Here is a 19,800-nt window from a genome sequence, read left to right as displayed (position 1 = left end):
GCATAGTTTACAACCAAGCTTCTGTTGGCTTCCCAGCACACTGACTGCTGGGACAGAGCCCCGTGGTGAGCACTCGACAGGAATCAGAGGCCGTGTCTCAAGGCTCTCTCTCTCCAGCCTCTGCTCACCACAAAGGACTCTTTAACCTGCTCAGGAAATACAAAGCAGCTCTGGATGGTGCTGTGTCAGACTGCCTCAGTCAATCTTCTCAAGTGGAATGTCTGATTCTCTTTCCAAAAGACCTTCTCCTGCAGGAGACAACCACCTCTCATTTCCGTTCTTCTTATGTAAATTATCTTCGCTAAAATTGTAATTTCAGCAACACAGAAATAAGTCACAAATTTGGGCTAAATTATCAGAAAGCATTTTCTGGAAATCTTTTCAGAATAGACCAGTTTTTCATCTTGTGTGCATGCTCCAAGTCCTGTATCCAGTTCTCCCCTCTGCCAAAGGGACACAAATCCACTTCTCCTGCCTCATATCAGAATGCAGCAATTACTTAACAGCAGAGCACTCTGGAGCTCAACCTACACCAGTGACACACATTCACAGGACACAGGAATATTTGTCTTCTGTTTTAACCTGCGTGTTCAGGGAGACAATAGTTCTTTCTCTAGGCATTTGCATCAATTTTTAAAAGCACCTTGCACAAAGGGGAAAAGCACTGGAATAGAGAAGGAAGGCAACATCCTTACTATAGTTTGAAAGAACACCTGAGAGGGAACTGTATGTTCAAAAACACCCAAAGAAGAAAACTTGTGATTTTCCATGTTTCTAACTACTAAACTACCTATGAAAACACATGTAACTGTCATCAACCTTTCATTCCCCTTTACCTGCTTTTGTTCAAGCATCTAACAATAGATTTATAAATTTTTGTCTTGCTGAGTAAAAAGATACTTCCCTGTTTTCATTAGGCTAAGAACATTGCTTCTCTCAGGTTTCCAATTCAGCAACCAAATGAAGAACAAGAATTACATGAGCTTGTATCCAACTTATTCCATATGCCTAGACTAAATGAAAAAGCCAACATAATGCTGACCCAGACAGCAGCATAACACTGAAAATATATCTTTTGTTTCCAAGACCAAAAAATGGTCTTCCATAGTTTCACATGTTCAAATATGAGCAACAACTTTCTTTCTGAATCTCTGTGGCAAATATTTCCTGCAAATGTTACTGCAATCTCTTCCCTGTGCCACATGACAAATTAAAAATGGGATTTCTCCCATTTTTTCTCACAGCCAGTTCCATATATAGATATTGCCTTCAGCCATCAGGTATAAACGCCTTCAGTGTGTAACTGCTGAGCTTTTTTTGGGCTGAAGCCAGAAACAGGACTTCCTTTGTTTCCTACCAGCATCAAGCTCAGTTTTAGCTTACATTATCTTGCCAATATATCCTTTTATACTAAAAGTTCTGCAGAGAAGCAGCAGCGTTCTGAGCCCTTCTCTGAAGTATGAGGTAAAAAGAACATAGTGATGAAACCTGTGGTAGATCCTCATGCCTAAAATAGTGACAATTTTTATGGCATTCCCCAGTCTTCTACTGAAATATTAATTCAGTATGCCACAATGTATCAATTTACGACTCAAGGATTTTCACTGACACAAAAATAGAAACAAGAACATCTTTCCATGGAAGCATTGCCTTAAAAATGCTATTTTAAAAAATGAACAGTAATAAAATATTGCAATGATATTGTAACAAATATATTTAAGTTCTGGCAATTTTGCTGTTTGTTTCCATTTGCAGGGGGCGTTTTTTATGCACCTACAGATAAATTAATTAGAGTGTTTGTGCACTAATTTGCTTGTCAAACAAAATTCAGTTGTATAGGCAGAGCTGTTTTTAGGAAAAATAATTTTTCAAATTATCCTATGGTCCACAGTAAATGGGGTAAGTGACTCAAAAGCATAAAAAACCATTTAAAAGGGTGTAGGAATGGTCAGATAGAGCACAGCAGTTCGCTGGTGTTATGGTTGCATAGAACTCCCTCAGTCAGTTCAAAGAGTATCAAGCCAAGCATCAGAACACAGACGGTCAAGAATATACTTGTAATATTTAATCATTTCTCTGGTAGGAAACATATCTACTACAAAACTCTAAATAAGGAATTACAGGGGGTTTTAGCCTTCAGAATTGCTATATGTTGTAAAAGTTTATTTTTTAAAAAAATCCAAGCTGGATGTGATTAAAAGAAATTTTTCATTTGTGTGTTTTAAAATAATGACTGGTAAATAGAGAGTTAGTTATCCATCCACCTATCTACCCACTTGCATATACAAAGTTTATAGAAAAGCAATATCTTTTGTTTAACGTTAAGATTTTTTTATACCTATTCCAACTGCAAACTCAAACCAAATTATATATTTCCATTTATGATCTAGATTAGCATTTGTAGCTTACAAGAAACCTAAGACTAGATCAAGCAACAGACCAACTAAAGCCCCCATGAATAAATGACAAAAATTCTGACATAGTACCAAGAAGTAAGCTACTGATCACAAACTTTGAGAAATCTATCAAAACCTCACAGAAAATTCCAAACATTTTCCCCTCTTTGAACACTGTAAAAATAACATGAATTTGCATAAAACAGTATGAGAAAGCAGTCAGAAAGCTACACAAAACACACCAAGTCTGTACAAAGACACGGCAATTTCCCTGACTGCAGTGATGCTCCCTGACAGCGAGGGAGCCAGGCTGCTGCAGTCCTCTCCTTGCTCCTGCCAACCTGAGACTTTTTTTAGAAAGCCAGAAACAAAGGCAAGTCTCAATTCTGGAAATGATTCAATAGAAGCAAGATGGTAACCCCTCTCTCTTCACCATGCCAATTTAAAACAGAAAATAAGAGTAGCAAATTAACTAAGGGAAGAGCATAAGAGACTCCTGCAGTTCATCTCTGAATTGTTTTTAAATGTTTAACAGCCATGAGTATTTAAGATGTACTGCATTTGTACTTTAAGAACCTAAGGAACACAGACAAGCAGGTTGGAGCTGTCAGCAAATAACATAATGCAGGTCAATATAAAATGTTTGAGTAGCTACTACAATAAAAGCTCCCACTAAGTACATTTTACAGAGAAAGCAGATACCACAGTAATGGCATGGCACCTCCAGTAATTAGAACACGAAGCATCTTCCCCTACCCCACATTTAATTATTTGATTCTAAACAAAGAAAGCTGCTGGTGATCAAGGGATTAAAAAAAGGACATACCAAACTGAAGATAATGCAGGCACTTGGCTTTTTTTTTCAAATACTGGCACGAGTATAAAGGCAGACTTCAAAAATGCATTAATATGAAAAGGCACAGAAGACAAACATTTCTATTTATAACAAAATGCTCTTAGTTACTTGAAACTATAGAAGCCCAGCTTTGTGAGTTGAGCTATTTTGCTTCTGCCATCTGGTCTGAAAGAGAACCATGAATATACCTTTCAGACTTTATTAATACATGGACAAGTAAAATACAAGCATGAAATAATTTACCCATAGCAAGCAGAATCTGACTCAGCAGTTTGCATAACTCCAGAAATACAGTGATGGAATGTTAAATATAATTTGTACCTTGCATAATGCTGCTTTAACAGACAACTAGGTTAACAGCAAAACAACGTATTTACAAATCCACTTTTAATTTTGACCACTATAAACAGTATAATAATCAATTAAAAATATGTTTCTCGGTAGAATACTCGTAGTAAAACTACATTTAAATGCAAAGGGTTTCAAGAATTTTTATACTTAAAGTAGAAAATACACAATGGCCTGATTGTGTTTTTATCTGACATGTTAGGTAAGGAAAAAAGCATCTGTACTCACAGTGTTTGAATTCAAATTCTCATGAAATACAGCTCCAGTAGGATACTTCAAATAACTGATAGGAAGCAAACTGCTATTCCTCTTACCTAGATATATTGTTGAAGCTGAGGAAGAGACGCTGGAGACAGGGCAAAGTATCCACATCTTTCTAGAAAGAAAAGATAGGCATAAATTCAGCAGCTGGAAGTGTCTTTTGAGCCTCTTTACTTGGCCTGATGAAATGCTTTCATTTCTAAATGCTGTAACCTTGCTGCAACATTGATTTCTGTTGGACGTGCAGCTCCATCTCTCCCTAATGCAGACTGCAAGGGAGTGTTTCAGTGCAGATCCCACTCTGCAGAACACGCTGCATCACTTGCAAAGCAAATGATCTTAAAGAAAAGGAGGGTATGGCTGCTGCTGCTGCTTTTTGAACAGGCTTTTGGGAAATAAGCCAAGGTGCTGTCTCAGCATGTAAGCTGCAGGATAAACATGCTTTAAAAAAAAAAAAAAAAAGAGCTTGCTGAAATAAGGTTTTTGAAGTGCAATACAGCAGTGCAATTAGCACTTCTAAACAGCAGTGACTCTCCAGTCAGAGAATGATCTGAAGGACTCTGTCACCTTTACAATCTTTACAATTCACATTTAAAAGAAGGTATGAGTTTACAGAATAAGAAACTCTAAACTTAATATTGCCACTAAATGCCTTTGCAGAAAACATCTAAATAGCAAATAGCTCAAATATTAGTAAGATGAAACATAACAAATATAACCAAACTTCATTTATGAAATCTATATTAGACAGACAGCACAGTCTGCAGGGATTCACAAGCCATTCACACTCAACCCCTCAATTCTAAGCCTGCATCTCCTTACCCTAACAATGACCATACTCCAACTTGAAATCAGAGGACACAAACCTGGGAAAGGATCATCATAGCTCAGTGTCTTGGTTTTAGCCTACAACTCTTCCTCTATCCATCAGATTTCTGTCATGCCCACACAGCAGTCCAGAACAGTTCGTTCCACACAGGTAAACAAAGGCAGCTCAGACAAACCCTGCAGCCCCTATTAATGAAACACTAAATTTAAGCTAACAAAGCTGCTGAGAGTCACTGCTGGATATGATGAGCAGGGCTTATGTGGTCAAGTCTGCAGTTGCAAAACTCAGAACTGTCCTGAGTCCTCCCAGACCATACCACAGAGACTGAGTTCACAACAGAGGTACATTTGGGTATCCCCCTGTCCCAAGTGGTGGTGATGATTGAAAGGGTGGGCACGCATGAGACAGGTGGATACACACATGAAGACAGGCATTATAGGGTTGTGCACAGTAATGCTTAAGCAGAAATTATTTCAAGTAATCACTGGGAAATACAGAGTAATTACACCTCAAGACAAATTTCCCAGCATGATGTGTTGCTGTCTTGTAAAACAGCAAGTAAATGTCTTGTAAACGTGTTGCAAGTGTCATCAGTGTGGCAGGAAACACTAGACAGGATTGTTAAAGAAACCTCCACAAACCTCCAGCTACTTCAATTTTGATGAAAAGTCTTACAGTGAGGTGGACAGAGGGCAGGAGTTCTTTCCTGAAAAAATGGTGAACACCTTAACCAGTCCTCCTTCAAGCCTAAGATCAAACTGCACATGACAAAACTCAAAATGCTAAATTTTTAATACCGCAAACAAGGAGGTCAGTCTTACAAAGAAAAATACAGATAATCTTCCTAACAGAGGCCCTAACTCACAACTGTATGGAAAATAAGTAGATATTTCATATCTCATTGTATGTATAGATCTGTGCTTTTGATGCCATATGAGACTCATTGTCATCATTTATTCTGTTTGCTATTCTCCTGATCAGTCAGACTCTCTGAATACACTTCAATCCTGTAAGATTCTTCTGCTATAAACCAAACCCCAGGACTGCCTCTGCCAATCCTACAGCTTTGAATCAACTGGAGTTCATCCTTACAAAAATAACTACTTATGACTAAAGGATTTTCAGTCTGTAGTGAAAAGCTCAAAGACAAAAAGCAGTCCCTAAACTGGTAGTCCGAGGCCAGTGGATTGTAAAGGATGACTGCAGATTTAATTCCTCAAACCAACTACGACCCAGTTGGATAACTTTAGTTATTCAATACAGTTAACTACAAAGGGCAGAAAGTTCAGTATGGAACCTTATTTTTCTTGACAAATGAGATCATCATCTTTCCTACACAAAAATAATACACTTAGGGCAGGATGAAGGGAGGCATGTGAAAAATAAGGAAGGGTCACCAAAAAATGCTAAGTTATTTAAATCAGATTTTTAAATATTATTTTAGAACAGCAATTTATTTTTTAAATTGTTTTTAGATTCTTTTTGAAGGAATCACCAGGTTTAAAAAGCTTGGTTCATAATGAGCATTGTCAGAGTAACTGAGTAATGAAAGCACAGTAACCAAGTTCTTTTCATGAGCTTAGGAGTGAATATTTTGCAGTTAAGTGCTACATAATAACAATATCATGATTAAAATATCTCTTCCACCTGCACAGTTAACCACATGAACTTAAACTTCACTTTAAAGAAAAATAGTCCCCCTCCCTCAGATACTTGAGCACTCCAGAAATAAACTATATTGGATATTCTTTCCACAGAATGATATATTTCTTTCCATATTTCTGCATTTTTAGTAATTTCCTATTGCAGCAGAATCTGAATTTCCATACAAAAGGAATGTAGCTTTCATTAAAAAAAAAAACCAAATGTAAGTAAAGAAATACATGCACATCGTTGTACACACAGAAGACAATGCCTACCATTAGCATAAGAACAATATTTTATTTTACAAGCCATATTTGCTTAAGAGTTTTAGACAATACAATGTGTATGCAAACCTTAAACACAGAGCTAGTGCCATACTTGCTAAAATTACTATTCAATGAAAAATAAAACAATCCACACACACAAAACTATATTTCATTAGAATTTAATCAGAGTAAAAACCCAAAAAGATATCAGCAACAAGAACAGTTAAAAAAACCCACAGGCCAACCAGCAAAATAAATATTTCACTGAAGAGAACATCATCTTCTGAAACACTGTCTCTGCCAGGAAACACTAAAACATTGAGGTACAGCACAGAGTCCAAGTCTGTAAGTCACTAATTTAAATTTCATGCCGACTCTCTACTCGCGACAGCAGAAAGTACAAGCTGCACCTGAGAGGACTGAAAAGGCAGAAGCTACAAGCAAAGAGAATTTGAGATAACTTCACTGACAGGGGAAGGCACAGTGGCAGAATCAGCAATGAGCAGAAATTTCTTATTTTTGAGATGTAAAAACAATTCCTCCTTGGCAAATAGCAGAAACTGAAGAAAAGAAAGGCTCAGCAGCAACGGGGGACCAGGAACTAAAAGAATTACGCAGGCCAGAAGAAGGTAGCTATCTAAGTAATCTGTTTTATTTTAAAAAGCTCTTGTTTGAATAATCCATTTGCCATGCCTGAACTACAACTCAAATTGCAAAGTGAAAATCTTAATTATTAGAACATGAAGACTTAAAATGCTGGGTTAAAGGTTCCACAAGAAAACTCTGCTCTTACAATCAATACCTGTTTTCCCTGCATTTGCCCCAGCAACACGCTTTAAGTTGAAATTTAAGATGGCCTTATGGCTTAGCTAACCTAGAGAAATTGAGATGATTTGTTTCTAGGACATGAACTTGTATGGAAGAAGAGTATCTAAATTTGCATATTAGAACCACAAAGCTTTTTCAACATCTCTTCCCCACTCCCCATGGAACACAATGAGCTTTCAGATTTGAAACACTACAAGTCATCATAGAATCACAGCATAGTTTGGGTTGGAAGGGACCTTTAAAGGTCATCTAAGTCCAGTCTCCCTGATCACATTTAAAGAAAATATTACCAGTAACACCAAAAATACATGTTTGTTTCACCTTTATGTCACAGAATTAAGTATTGCAGCAGAACAATATAAGCAACACGGTACAAGGAAACACAAGATGTCAAAAATCTGAAACACTGATATGGTTTAAACAAGTTAGAGTTATCATGCATTTTGTCAAAAACAAAGAAAAGGAAATGAAAAAGAAAGAAGGACAAGAGTTTTTCTCCTTACTATAGCAGAGACTTGATTATGCCGGAGGTTGAGCTCTGTGAGGGAATCCAGTCCATTCAGGTTTTCTACAACAGTGAGGAGGTTTCTGGCAAGGTTTAACACTCTCAGTTCACTTAAATGACCGATGTTTTCTATCTTAGCAATCTGTCAGAAATATGATAAACATGTACACTGTGTTTTATATGGATATAAAATAAATATATATATGTGGCACATGTGTTTTCTAAAAGCATACACGAACTATCAGCTTCATACAATAATGTGCCTAATGGTTTCTCTAAACCATGATACTCAGAGGTCCAGCACAAGTATTCACCCACATTTTTCTTGCCATCCTGCAGTAAAACTCAGTCAGCATTTCCTTCTATCCCATGAGAAACCAGGTTACTTCAGCTGTGCTGCTCTGTAGCAGCAACCTCAAAGACATAAAACCAAGACAACACTGATGGGATCATAGTATGCCAAAATGGGGGAATTTTGTGCATGGCTGAGCCTTAATTTGTCTGCAAAGACACTCAGTTATCTTTCTGGGATTAGAAAAGGGAGGAACCTAACAAAGACAGAACTACAGTAAACAGGCAGCTGGCAGATGCTTGTTTTTATACTTAATACCCTATTTTAAAGACTCAGGTGATAATGACAAAACAAAAAAGCAAAAAAGGAGCAATAATAGCTAATGATCCTTAATTTTAGTTTTTATTTCTAGAAATACTACTGTATTTTACAGAGGCATTGATTATTGCTCTGATGATTCAGTATAGGTTCATTTCCTGTTGTTAATATTTCCCAGTGATCCACACAAGGCTCTCCATCCAGATAATGATTCCTCATGGCAGTGTGGGACCTGTCCTCCAACACCTATGCAGAATTTATGCCTGACTTGCACACAGGGAGAAGAAGGACAGCCACTGCACAAGGGATGTGCCTGTGGTACTCTCAGTGAAACCCATGCTGGGGTGCAGAAAGAAGACAGCAGGTTTTCCTTCAGCAGCCATAAGGTTCTGGCAGTGCAAAGAGCGACCAAGAGGTATCATTCCCTGTCAGTTAGAATCAGCATCTCTGTACCACTGTAAGCCTCCTTTAGCACCCAGTGCCCAGGCACCCCATCCCTCCTCCAGGAGGCTCACAGTGCCAAGGTGCAGAGCAGTAAAACAGTGCCTGGTGTCACAGACATGGAGCCTCCCGCTGCTTCACACCGGTGCAGGGCTGGCCATGCCAGTCTGCAGAAAGTGCCCAGCAGCTCCTGGCACAGAAGAGGGAAGGGAGCCATTATTTAACAGTCGGGGAACATCCCATTTGGTTGGTAATTTCCATATATCCATACACATAGATGTGGACATGTAAGTCTGTCACTGGAATATGCTGCTGAACATTTCAGCAATTTGTCAATAAAAAGCATACAAAAGTAGATAGCAAGACCAAAATTAAGTAACATCTTTGATTTAAGGTGCTTAAACTTTTGATTCAACTGCTAATTAAACTATCCACTTATGAGTATTTTATACAAAAATATTACAGCAAGAGGAACAGAAAATACCATGATTTGAAAGAACATATTTATACAGAGAGACTTTTAAGAGCAACCCCAAGAGCAGACAGTTGGCATGAAGAGCACAGACCTCTGCTGATGTCTGCCCAGCTAGAATTACAGGCTAGAATGTCACAGTCTAGAATATTAATCCTGGTATTTCACTACTATTGCAACGATAATGATTTCATCAGCAACATATAGAGCTACTCTTTACCACTTTGCTAAGCTTTCAGATCAGCTCTACTGAATTGCCTGTTTCCATTACGCATGCACACATGAAGGTACACCAGCTTTTCCTGTGGACTATTAGGTAACAAATAATACAAGCTTTTATTACTTTTTTTTGGATGCTTCAAATAATACTTACATAATACCAAAAAGAAAGTAGTACACAAGTCAAAGTCTACTTGTAAACACTGAACAAAAACACTATTTATTTTCTCATTTGCTTGTATCTTTGAATATCTCACTATGAAATAGAATTCAGAAAAAGGTTGTTATGCACCAAATAATCACCCATCAATAATTAAATTGCACAAATGGAAGTTGCATCTTAAAAAAAATCTGAGATGAATGAAAAAAAGTTCATGCATCAAAAAAAAAAATCAAGCCGTATAATTTTACTTATGTCTTGAACTTCTGGAAAGAAAAATTATTCACAGAATTAAACAGAACACAGGAAATTACTCCAATGACATTTCATATTTAAAGCATTCTAGAATAAAATTCATATGTAAAGTCCCTGAATGATGCCAGTCCATGAGTCTATATTACTGTGTTAATAATTTTTAATCTAGTATATTTCCAATACCTTGTCTATAGTCCGTACAGAGGATTTTATTGTTCAGCGTTCACCTGGGATCACTGGTTATATGTAAGTGATACTGCACATTACTAACAATGCTCAATGATTATTGTCCTTTTGCTGAACACCACTGAGATAAGTCTGGCTCCAATTCTCTGATCTGTTGTTTAAATTGCTACATTCTTGAACATGAGAAACCATATCTGAAGTTCTCAAAGCCAATTATGTTGCTGAAGTCTGTTCTTCAGAAATTTACAATGTAGAAGAGGTACCTCTAAAGACAGACTAGAAGGCTGCCAAAAATAAAAATCCCATTATTTAAAGAGTTAAAGGAGCTTCCCTATTCAGTGTTATGTAAGTTAACGACAACAAAACCCAGCCTTCAAAACAAGGCACTAGGCCACTAAAGTGTGTCCCAAACACAGCATTTCTTCCCTTCATTTCTTCATTAAGCCTTCAAAAATAACTAATACTGTGGATGGCAGATTGGTGTTTTAAATTTTGAATTCCTCAAAGACAGAAAAAGAATTTAAACAGGAAAGCTTGCTTATCTGTGAACTAAAAAGGAAGAGAAAGATAATTTATTTATGGAAGATAAGTTCATAGTCTTTATTAGGTCTTTACGTGAAAAATACACTAAACCTACCAAAAAAGGAAATCGACTCCATTTCCAAACATTTGTGCCCTTCACATCTACATTTATGATGAAAACATTTTGAAGACCAAAATAACTTACTAAACGCCAAGATTTAATATTAGTTCCTGACACAGAGTATTTTGTTATATTCTCTGGATGAAAGTAAGCCTATCATTACGAAGGTCATCCAGCAACAACCAGCCCCAAACTCCTAGTACAGTTGCAGCTAATGTAAAGAGAGTTATACAGATACTTGAAGACAAGAAAAGGTCAGATCTACATCACAATCACTTGTAAGAATTGTGCAAAATGTGTTTCATTTTCATTAGTGATTTCTCCATTTGTGTTGGGAAAGTGTGCCGCCACAGCTGCATCATTAGTCTGCAAGTATTTTTATCAAAAACACAACCCCCCTGCAATTTCCAGCAGAAAAACAAAAAGGATTGTGTTGTTCAAACAAACACTTGTGAATGAATATGTTTGGAGATGGCCAAGACTCCAAGGGCAATGCCATCACCTGGTCCTAGACTGCCTCTGCCACTGTACAATGTGCACATTGTTTGACTAATGGGATTCAAAGCAGCCACAAAATTATTGTATCACTTAAAACAACAAGTCCCTACAGTGCTAACTTGTTTTTTCCCTCTCTTTTACATGTATGTAGGGCATCTGGTTTTGTCAGACCACCAACAGTAGAAACAGCAATCAATCAGGCCTAAAAATTTTATAGCAGTTCTGTGTTACTTTAACCACACCACAACTGCTTGTGGTAGGTTACTCTTGTGTAGGTGTGAGTGCCATTATACTCAGCTAACTCAGCATTTTAAACACTGCAGCCTTCCTGAAGTACAACACAAAGTACAAGAGACTGGTACAAGGATTCAAAATAAACATCATGACACCTTTTATTAACTTACTGACTTCTGTGGCCTCAAGAACTGCAAAACTTGACGCCAGCTCCCTTTCGCGAAAAAATACTTTGGTAAAAGACACAGCAAATATATGGTGTCTACACAACAAACATAAGCAATCAAGTTATTGTACTGTACCTGATTTCCATGAAGATCTAACACATCCAGGTTTTTTAGGTTCTCCAGATTTGAGATCTTCTTTATTCTGCAAGATTGCAATTATGGCAATTATTTTTAGCATTAGATTAAAAGTATGTTTCATTTTCCAGCCAATACAAAATTAAGCCTTTTTTTTACTGACTAACAAGAGTAACAGAAAAACAACAAAATTTTAAACCATGAAAAAACAATTGATAGATAAATGAGCATGACTTTAAGACTATCACCTTCCTTTCTGACTGTCAATAAAACAATAGCAACAGAATTTATGTGGCTCTTCTAGAAAGAAAAGGATTAAATACTTGCTCCACTAGAAACCAAAATCAACAACTTCATTGTCTTAAAACTTCTCTGTCCTGTCATATTTTGTCAGACTCCAGACCCAGGCTATTATACACCCAACAGCATCCTCTACTGGCTGATGACATTAAACGCGTATTAGGCATTTGCTTTGAGAGTAATCAAAAATCACACACAGATCAAGGCAAAACCAAGTTGGTAACAACTCTGTCTGATGTGTAACCATGCACTCACGAGAAGGCCAAGTCCTAACTACCTCAACACCACATTTCTAAGGTAAACTGCACTCAGGGTGGTTATGATAAGGAAAATAATTCCTCAAAGCACTTCAAAACTGTAGTGCCCACACCCCAACATTTTACTATAAACAAAATTGATTTCTACAGGTGAGATTCTAAATACAAAAGCTCCCAGCTCTACTAATATACCTCTCTATTGAAACCTGTCAGTTTTGAGCACAGGCTGAATTAGGAGGTACATTCTTTATAATCTGCACATAACTGAAATCTGGGCACCAGTTCTCACTTTACTGAGTATAAGAAAACGAGGGAAGTTTACAAAGTCAGAGCGCAGCCTTTAGATGTGTGAGCAATTCCACAGATACATGTATTAAACTGTTAAAATTAAAGGCTACAGGACTAGGAGCAATAAATAAGCATTAAAATCCATGACTCATCTGTCTGGTATTTTTCCCCAGCCAAATATATCAGACAGAAATAGTTTTTATAGGTTATAAATAATCAATGAATACGACATTTGATCTGAAAAGACATTCCACAACTTGCCACACAAATCTAAGAACACATACTTAAAAATTGGTCAGAATAGAAGATTAGATGGAAACGTGAAGTACCTTGGAAACGTTGCTTAAATTTACAAAGAAACAAAGTTTTGAAGAACACGACACAAAATCTGTGTGCTTACTCAGTGGAATCCCTGACACTTAGCTAATCTTAGGGCTGGTCTCTCTGGTATGACAGCAACATCACAAACTGAAAACTGTAACAGAAACAATGAGAAATCACAGTTGTTACACTATAGGAAGTATAGTGCCTTAGTTAGGTTTTATTATTTTTACCTGTTCTTTCCCAACAGAAGGACTCTCAGGGATCTCAGAGTTGAAACCCCACTTATCTCTTCAATTTGATTATCATATAAATCTAAGAAAACAAGATGTTGAAGATTAGAAATATTTTGGATACGAGTTATAAAGTTATGCTGGAAATTCAGAAGACGAAGGTGATCTTCCCCGTCAATAATTGGGCACACTGTCAGTTTTTGCCTGGAAGAAAAAAGAAAAAACAGAACGTACAAGTAAGTAACGAAGCAGTAATCTACCTTCTGCTCACCTACTCTGACTGCACAGAGAAAAGTATATTATCTTGGATAAGGTAGCATTAATTAGGTTTGCTAATTAAATTCTGTAGATAAAGCAGACACTCCTACCTATTAAAAAATTAGCCTGAAAACAGAAACAACATCTCCTCTCAGAGATTTGCTTGTTATATGGAAACTACATGGAAGCTTTGTGTTGTGACCACACTGAATTCCAACAGATGCAGCCTCACAATCTGTTAAGTTTTTCTTCAGCTATCACAAGAACAGCCTGTTCAGATCAGAAATCCACCTGCCTTAGATGACTGCTGGATGGATACATTCATCACAAGGACACTCACAGAGAATTTCTGCATGGGACACAGTTCTCTCAAAAATACAGACACACAAAACCCAACAACCCAAGCCCACCACTGACTGCAGCCATCAGTAGGGCACTGGTCACTTTGGTCACTTCAGACTTGAGGCTGTGGCACGTGCACTCTATCACCCTCTCACCTTTCCAGGGTAAGTCTATCTGAGTTCAGAATTTTCTCTTCAGCAGAACGTTGCAATACAGGAAATGTTATTGATGAACTGCTTCCAAAATTCGTGTTATCTATTGGAAAATCATACAGAGAATATATGAACTACTTCTCTGTAGATGCATGTCGTGAACTACAGGTGATAAAAGCAAGATTTTCTTTCTTATCTAAAGTAGAGCATGAAAGTGCTTTTTGCCTCCATTCAGTATTATGATTTATCAATTTTCTTTCCTGATATTATTTATGACTATACCCCTCTACATCCTGTTTCCAAAGTACATCCATGTCTTTACTTTGAGATTTTTTTCAACAATTTGTTGTAAGCAAATATTTTGTATATGCCTTTATTTTGGTTAGAATCACCCAATGATATTTTAACATAAGATTGTAAAATTGTTTGACAGTTTCAGTATCTAAACTTAAAGAAGATATTACCCAACTTAAGATAAATTTAAAGACACAGGTCAAATAGGTGTTGATAGCACTAGAAAATAAAGCACCAAAATATTGAAACACTCCCGCTGAGCCACAAATAAATGCAAAGTCTTTCAAAGGTAAGTGCACACAATACCCAGTGATCATCAGTATTTCACTCCATTATCAAGAAACAGGCAGCCCCCGAAAATATATTTATAAAGCTATTCATCCTTATGCATTTCATTAATACAAGAGGAAAAAAGGAAGGACATCTAAAAATACCTGCAAAATTAATCAACAAATGTGTTCTGTGAGCTTTGGCTTATTTGGAAAATGATCCACTGAAAAATATTGGTCAAATATAAATCATTGTGCATGCACCCTACTGCAAAATATAGGCTTGACTTCTGTGTGCTTGCCCTTTTTTTTCCTCTTTCTTCAAATAAATCAAATCTGTTACCAGGAAAAACATCAATTCTTTAATAAAAAAGACACTGTTTTACTACTATGATAGCAATGAGTCCATTGTTGTCTGAAATACATTATTAGGTATCTGTGTGAGTAAAACAATTTGTCAGTCAATTCAGAATCTTTTCAGGGCTACCCTTGAATTTTATCAATACCTACTCTAACAACACCCTCTACGCATCCTTCAAAATCAAAACTGTTAAAAAACCACCAATAAATATTAAAATCCATTAAAATTGTTGCAAAATTCTTGTGTCACAGGTTTTTAAGCCAATAAACATGAGACCAGACATTTAAAAATCAGTCTGAAACATGACGGGATGGCAGTAAAGTGACTTTTTTTTCTACTGTCATCCTCCAAAAGACGTGTAAAAGGTGCCTATTCCTGCTCTTTCATTAAAGAAAGGTTTATTGAAAGCACTCATTTAAATACCTGTATTATATTTCTGAAAAAGATTTCTAGTGGTTTCCTGACATTGGTCTTCTGATCTCTCTTAACACCCAAAGGGAGCACTAGGAAACATCTTTGGTGAGGTGCCCAGTAAAGGAGAGAGAGACTAATGAGAAGTTTCCATAGGTACCTGAAGCATATGAACTGAAAACGTGGCTGTTTTGTCAGGCTCTGGATTTTGTAGGGGTGTGAATAAAAGTCTCCCCAAGTCCTGATAAAGAACCTGTACTCTGCTTCAATGTCAAACCAGGAAATTCTGTCAGACTGGATGGTACTGGGATATAGAGCAGCTTATTACACACCAAAGGACTTAACACTCTTTGGTCTCCTGTGCAGGGAACAAAATCAAACTGCAGACTTACATTTACTCCCTAAGTTGTAGAGCATCCCTAAAAGTCAACCCATTCTGAATGGCTGCTGGCCTTCATTTTTCACCAGAATGAAAAAAGAGTTGCAGTGATAACTAAACTGATCTTCTATTCACACCAGTCACAGGCTAGGAGCAGCAACAAGGCAAGAAACGTTTCAAGTCTCTTCCAGTCCTCACCACAGTTAGCAGTGATATCACCAATATCTTGCTTTGCAAAGCCAAGAGCACCCAAGCACAACAGAAAAACTATCTCTTAATATCCTGGTTCTAAATTAGAAACTAACTTTGTCTAAATATATTAAAATGTGTGGCTATTGAGGGAACAGTAGGGCGCTTGATAGGTTGTGGCTTTGTAGGTAGAACAAAATATGCTCTTCAAAATATGACGGGGGATAAAACGGATGAAAAAAGCCAGGCAGTAGCATAGTGGGTTCAGGCCATAATGCAACAGTAATTACATTGACTTACTGTAGCCAAGTAGGAAACATTGTCACTCTTACATTCTATACTCATGATACAATCTTTACTTTTTAAATAATAAAACAGATACAAAGACAAACAAAGCAAACCCCATTGAATATTACCTTGTCTTCCTGAGTAGTTTTTTTCCAGATCATGCTGCAGAAGTCTATTGTGGAAAGATGACTGTTCTTTATTTATCCTGAATTCAAACTGTAACACATTATTATAGACAAATGTTAAGAGTTTTCAAATGCAAATAATGTCTTTACACAGACAAACACAACCTTAGTACTAACAGCAGCTCTTAGGAATTTCTACAACGCTTTGAAAAAAAACCGAGAAGAAATAATTTCTCCAGTAAAAGGTGTATTCATTCTTTTGAGACACTACAACTAAAAGGCTTCACTGTTGGAAACCAAAATGAAAAAAACAAAAACAAACCCCACCCTGTGAGCAATGCTGCAATTACAGGAGACATGTACAGATAGAAGATCAAGAAATCATATAAGTATATAAATATATCAAGCTTATGGCATGCTATAGTACAAACCCACATTTTTATTCTATATGTTTTGAATGGGATGAAATAAATGAACAAAATACTATCAGGTACATTAGACATTGAGATATTGTAAGTCAACATATGAGCACTGAAAAGGTAATTCCTATTTAAAAGCACACAAATTTGTCTGTATCACATACAAATACATTAGTTAATATAATTATCCAAGGAAAGGTAATAATTACTGGTTTAGCTTTTTCTGGTATTGACGAGGTCTGGATGACCAGCTGGAGACCACAATTATTAACCTGCAGATTGGAAGAAAATGAAATTAAATGCTACATTTCTCAGAAATATCAATACAATTGTTGATTGCAATATTGATATTGCATGTCAATACAAGTGCTTTTTGAACAATAAAGCTATTTTCAACAGCAAAATCTGCCAAGAAAGGAACTATTTTGCAAAATATTACGAAGAATACATCACAGCTCCAAGCAACACTAAATTTTCCGTTTGCAAAAATCACACTGGCTTTGGTTTTAAAAATACACTGAAGGCGTGACTATCGTGGGGATACAAGTCAGTATGAGGAAAACAAGCGTTCCTGGTCTTTGATTTATTTGACGAGGCGTCTCACAGGAGCACTGAAGCAAACGGCTCACCCACGCAGCTCCCAGCACAGCACAAATGATGTCGGGGAGCTGCCACCCGCCCGGCAGCCCCGGCCCCGGCAGCACCTACCGCTGCGGGCGCGGCCCGCGGGCCCCGGGCGGCGCGGCCTCTGCTGGGCACCATGGCCCGCCGGCCCTCGGCCCCGCACGGCCCCGCAGCTCCCCGCGGCCCCTTCGCTCCGCGCGGCTCCTCCGCTCCTCTCCGCTCCTCTCCGCTCCTCTCCGCCCCTCGGCCCCAGGCGGCCGCCCAGAGCCCCGCAGCCCCGAGCGGCCCCCGAGGGCTCCGCGGCCCCAAACAACCCCGCAGCCCCGCACGGCCCCGCGCCGCCGCCGCCCTGTCGGAAATGGCTCCGCCGTTACCGCGGCGACCGCGGCTTCCGCCCCGCCCGCCGTCTGGGGCGGCGCCGAGGGGCGGGAAACCGTGAGGGGACGGGGACGGATGGACGGGGACGGGGACGGGGACGGACGGACGGACGGACGGAGGGACGGAGGGACGTAGCGCTCTGTGGTCGTCCTGCTGTGCCCGGTGTCACCCTCACCCCGCCGCCCCATGGCAAAAAGCCGCTATTATGATTGTGTTTTTCTGAATTCTACAAGCAAGTGGCTGTGTGTGAAAACCCGTGACAGGGCGACAAACTGGGTGCTTTCTGTTGTGCCTCGGGAAGTCGCCTTCTGTGGGCACAGGCTGGTCACAAAATGTGACAATCGCTGAGGTGACAATCAACCCGTGCGAGCTCCTGGTGCTGATCCCGCAGCAGCTCCTGGAGCCCAGGAGCTCCACTCGTGCAGTAGTGGATGCTTTTAGATCCACACATCAAGAAATTAGTGGTTAGGTGTGGCTGTTGAGGTGCGTAGAAGGGCTGAGAATTGCCTCATGGTGTCTACCCCAGTCAGAATCATGGAACCATTAAGGTCGGAAGAGACCTTTAAGATCATCAAGTCCAAATGCCAACCCAGCACTGCAACTGTAACCCCTAAGCCACAAAACTACATGACCCAGTGCAGATCCAGATGCTCTTAAACACCTCCCTGGGCAACCTACTCCAATACCTGGTCACACAAACAAATAAATATTCCAGGTTTCGTTTCTTATATTGACATTTTAGTTTCCATCTGCTGAAAGGTTGACAGAAGAATAATGTAATTACAGCGTATTTTGTGAGAAATGCAAAATATGTGGGGTTTTGGGGGGTTTTTTTTGGTTGGTTGATTGCTTTTTTATGATACGTAGACAATGCTGTACCAACAATAAATGGACCATAAGAAATCTGTGCAGATTTTGGTTGTGCAGTTGAGGTTCACGGGTTTATGATGTCTACTGGGTACCAGTGAGCCATGAGTTTCCCTCAAAGGGACTTGCCTACATTAATACATTAAGTTTAAAGTTTTGCAATGGTTACAAATACTGCTTTATCTCTACTGGAAGTTAAGCATTATAGAGCATTGTTATATTAAAAGGAAAATAAAACCCAACAAACCCAAAAAACATTAGTCTGGTAATTTCAATGGAGATCTAATCTACCCAGTGATTGAAATCACATCAGTCTTCATCTGGCCTAATGCCAGCTCTGTGCTGTGACCACTGGTAGAACAAATAAATATATCTAGTGTCCTTCGCTATAAAATCAAGTTCCCTTAACCCTGACAGAAAGATACATCAGATAAACTGAAAGGTCCCTCTCAAACATCATTTGGCTTAGCTGCAGCACAAATTAGTTCTTTGTTCATACTCCTGACCTTGTTTGTGCCCAGGGAGGCAAACAACTTCCACGAACTCATACAAAATCTGACCCACAGTCCCTGTCCATATTCGTGCCTAGAATGTGTAATTTGTGTTTGCATTTCTGCGTCCACTGAAGTAAACAGCAAAGTGATGCTTTACCCAAGACATATTACAGAATGTTCCATTAGCAGAGAACTAGCGATTTGGTTAGTGATGCTTGTAAGCATATTTCATAAACAAAATATTTTATGGCTTAAGGCACATTTAAAAATCAGCCGCATCCTGAGGCAGGGCAGTCTCAGAGTGTGTCCATGCCAGCAAACCTGACTCATGAGGACTGTTTGCCACAGTGATGAGAAGAACTGGCCCTGAGTGCAGTCTCCCTTTTTGTCCGTGCAAATTTTTAAGAAGAAAATATTGAAGCAATGCAGACATAAACAAGGATGCCACAGATCAAGCTGTGACTTAAAGATCATTTAGCAGTTTGGGTACAGACAGTATTGAAAAAAAAAGATCTTCCTTAGGTAAAGAATGAGTATTTATGCGGCAAATTGAAAAGCTTTTGATTCTAATATATAGCACAAAAAAGTTAATTTCACT

At 38.4% G+C, this 19,800-nt stretch overlaps 1 protein-coding gene across 2 annotated transcripts in view; it reads right to left on the bottom strand.

Moving 5' to 3' along the window:
- LRRC49 (leucine rich repeat containing 49) overlaps positions 1 to 17,762 on the bottom strand; it is a 40,567-nt gene extending 22,805 nt beyond the window's left edge. The window contains exons 1-8 of one of the 2 annotated variants that reach the window (XM_066196151.1): positions 17,548 to 17,762; positions 17,049 to 17,111; positions 16,424 to 16,511; positions 14,108 to 14,207; positions 13,353 to 13,556; positions 11,954 to 12,020; positions 7,932 to 8,075; positions 3,915 to 3,976 (exon numbers count right to left, since the gene is read on the bottom strand). In XM_066196151.1, coding sequence (XP_066052248.1) covers positions 3,915 to 3,976; positions 7,932 to 8,075; positions 11,954 to 12,020; positions 13,353 to 13,556; positions 14,108 to 14,207; positions 16,424 to 16,511; positions 17,049 to 17,111; positions 17,548 to 17,601 — 782 coding nt within the window. In that variant the 5' untranslated portion in view covers positions 17,602 to 17,762. The remainder of the gene's footprint in view (positions 1 to 3,914; positions 3,977 to 7,931; positions 8,076 to 11,953; positions 12,021 to 13,352; positions 13,557 to 14,107; positions 14,208 to 16,423; positions 16,512 to 17,048; positions 17,112 to 17,547) is intronic. The other variant, XM_066196150.1, reaches the window with a different exon arrangement.
- Positions 17,763 to 19,800: the final 2,038 nt, after the last annotated feature.

The sequence above is a fragment of the Chamaea fasciata genome, unplaced genomic scaffold (assembly GCF_029207755.1).
Source record: "Chamaea fasciata isolate MVZ Bird 193981 ecotype frontalis unplaced genomic scaffold, bChaFas1.0.hap1 SCAF_14, whole genome shotgun sequence".
Lineage (NCBI taxonomy): Eukaryota > Metazoa > Chordata > Aves > Passeriformes > Sylviidae > Chamaea > Chamaea fasciata.
The sequence above is the reverse complement of the archived record's forward strand: the minus strand, read 5'-3'. Positions and strand labels throughout refer to the sequence as shown.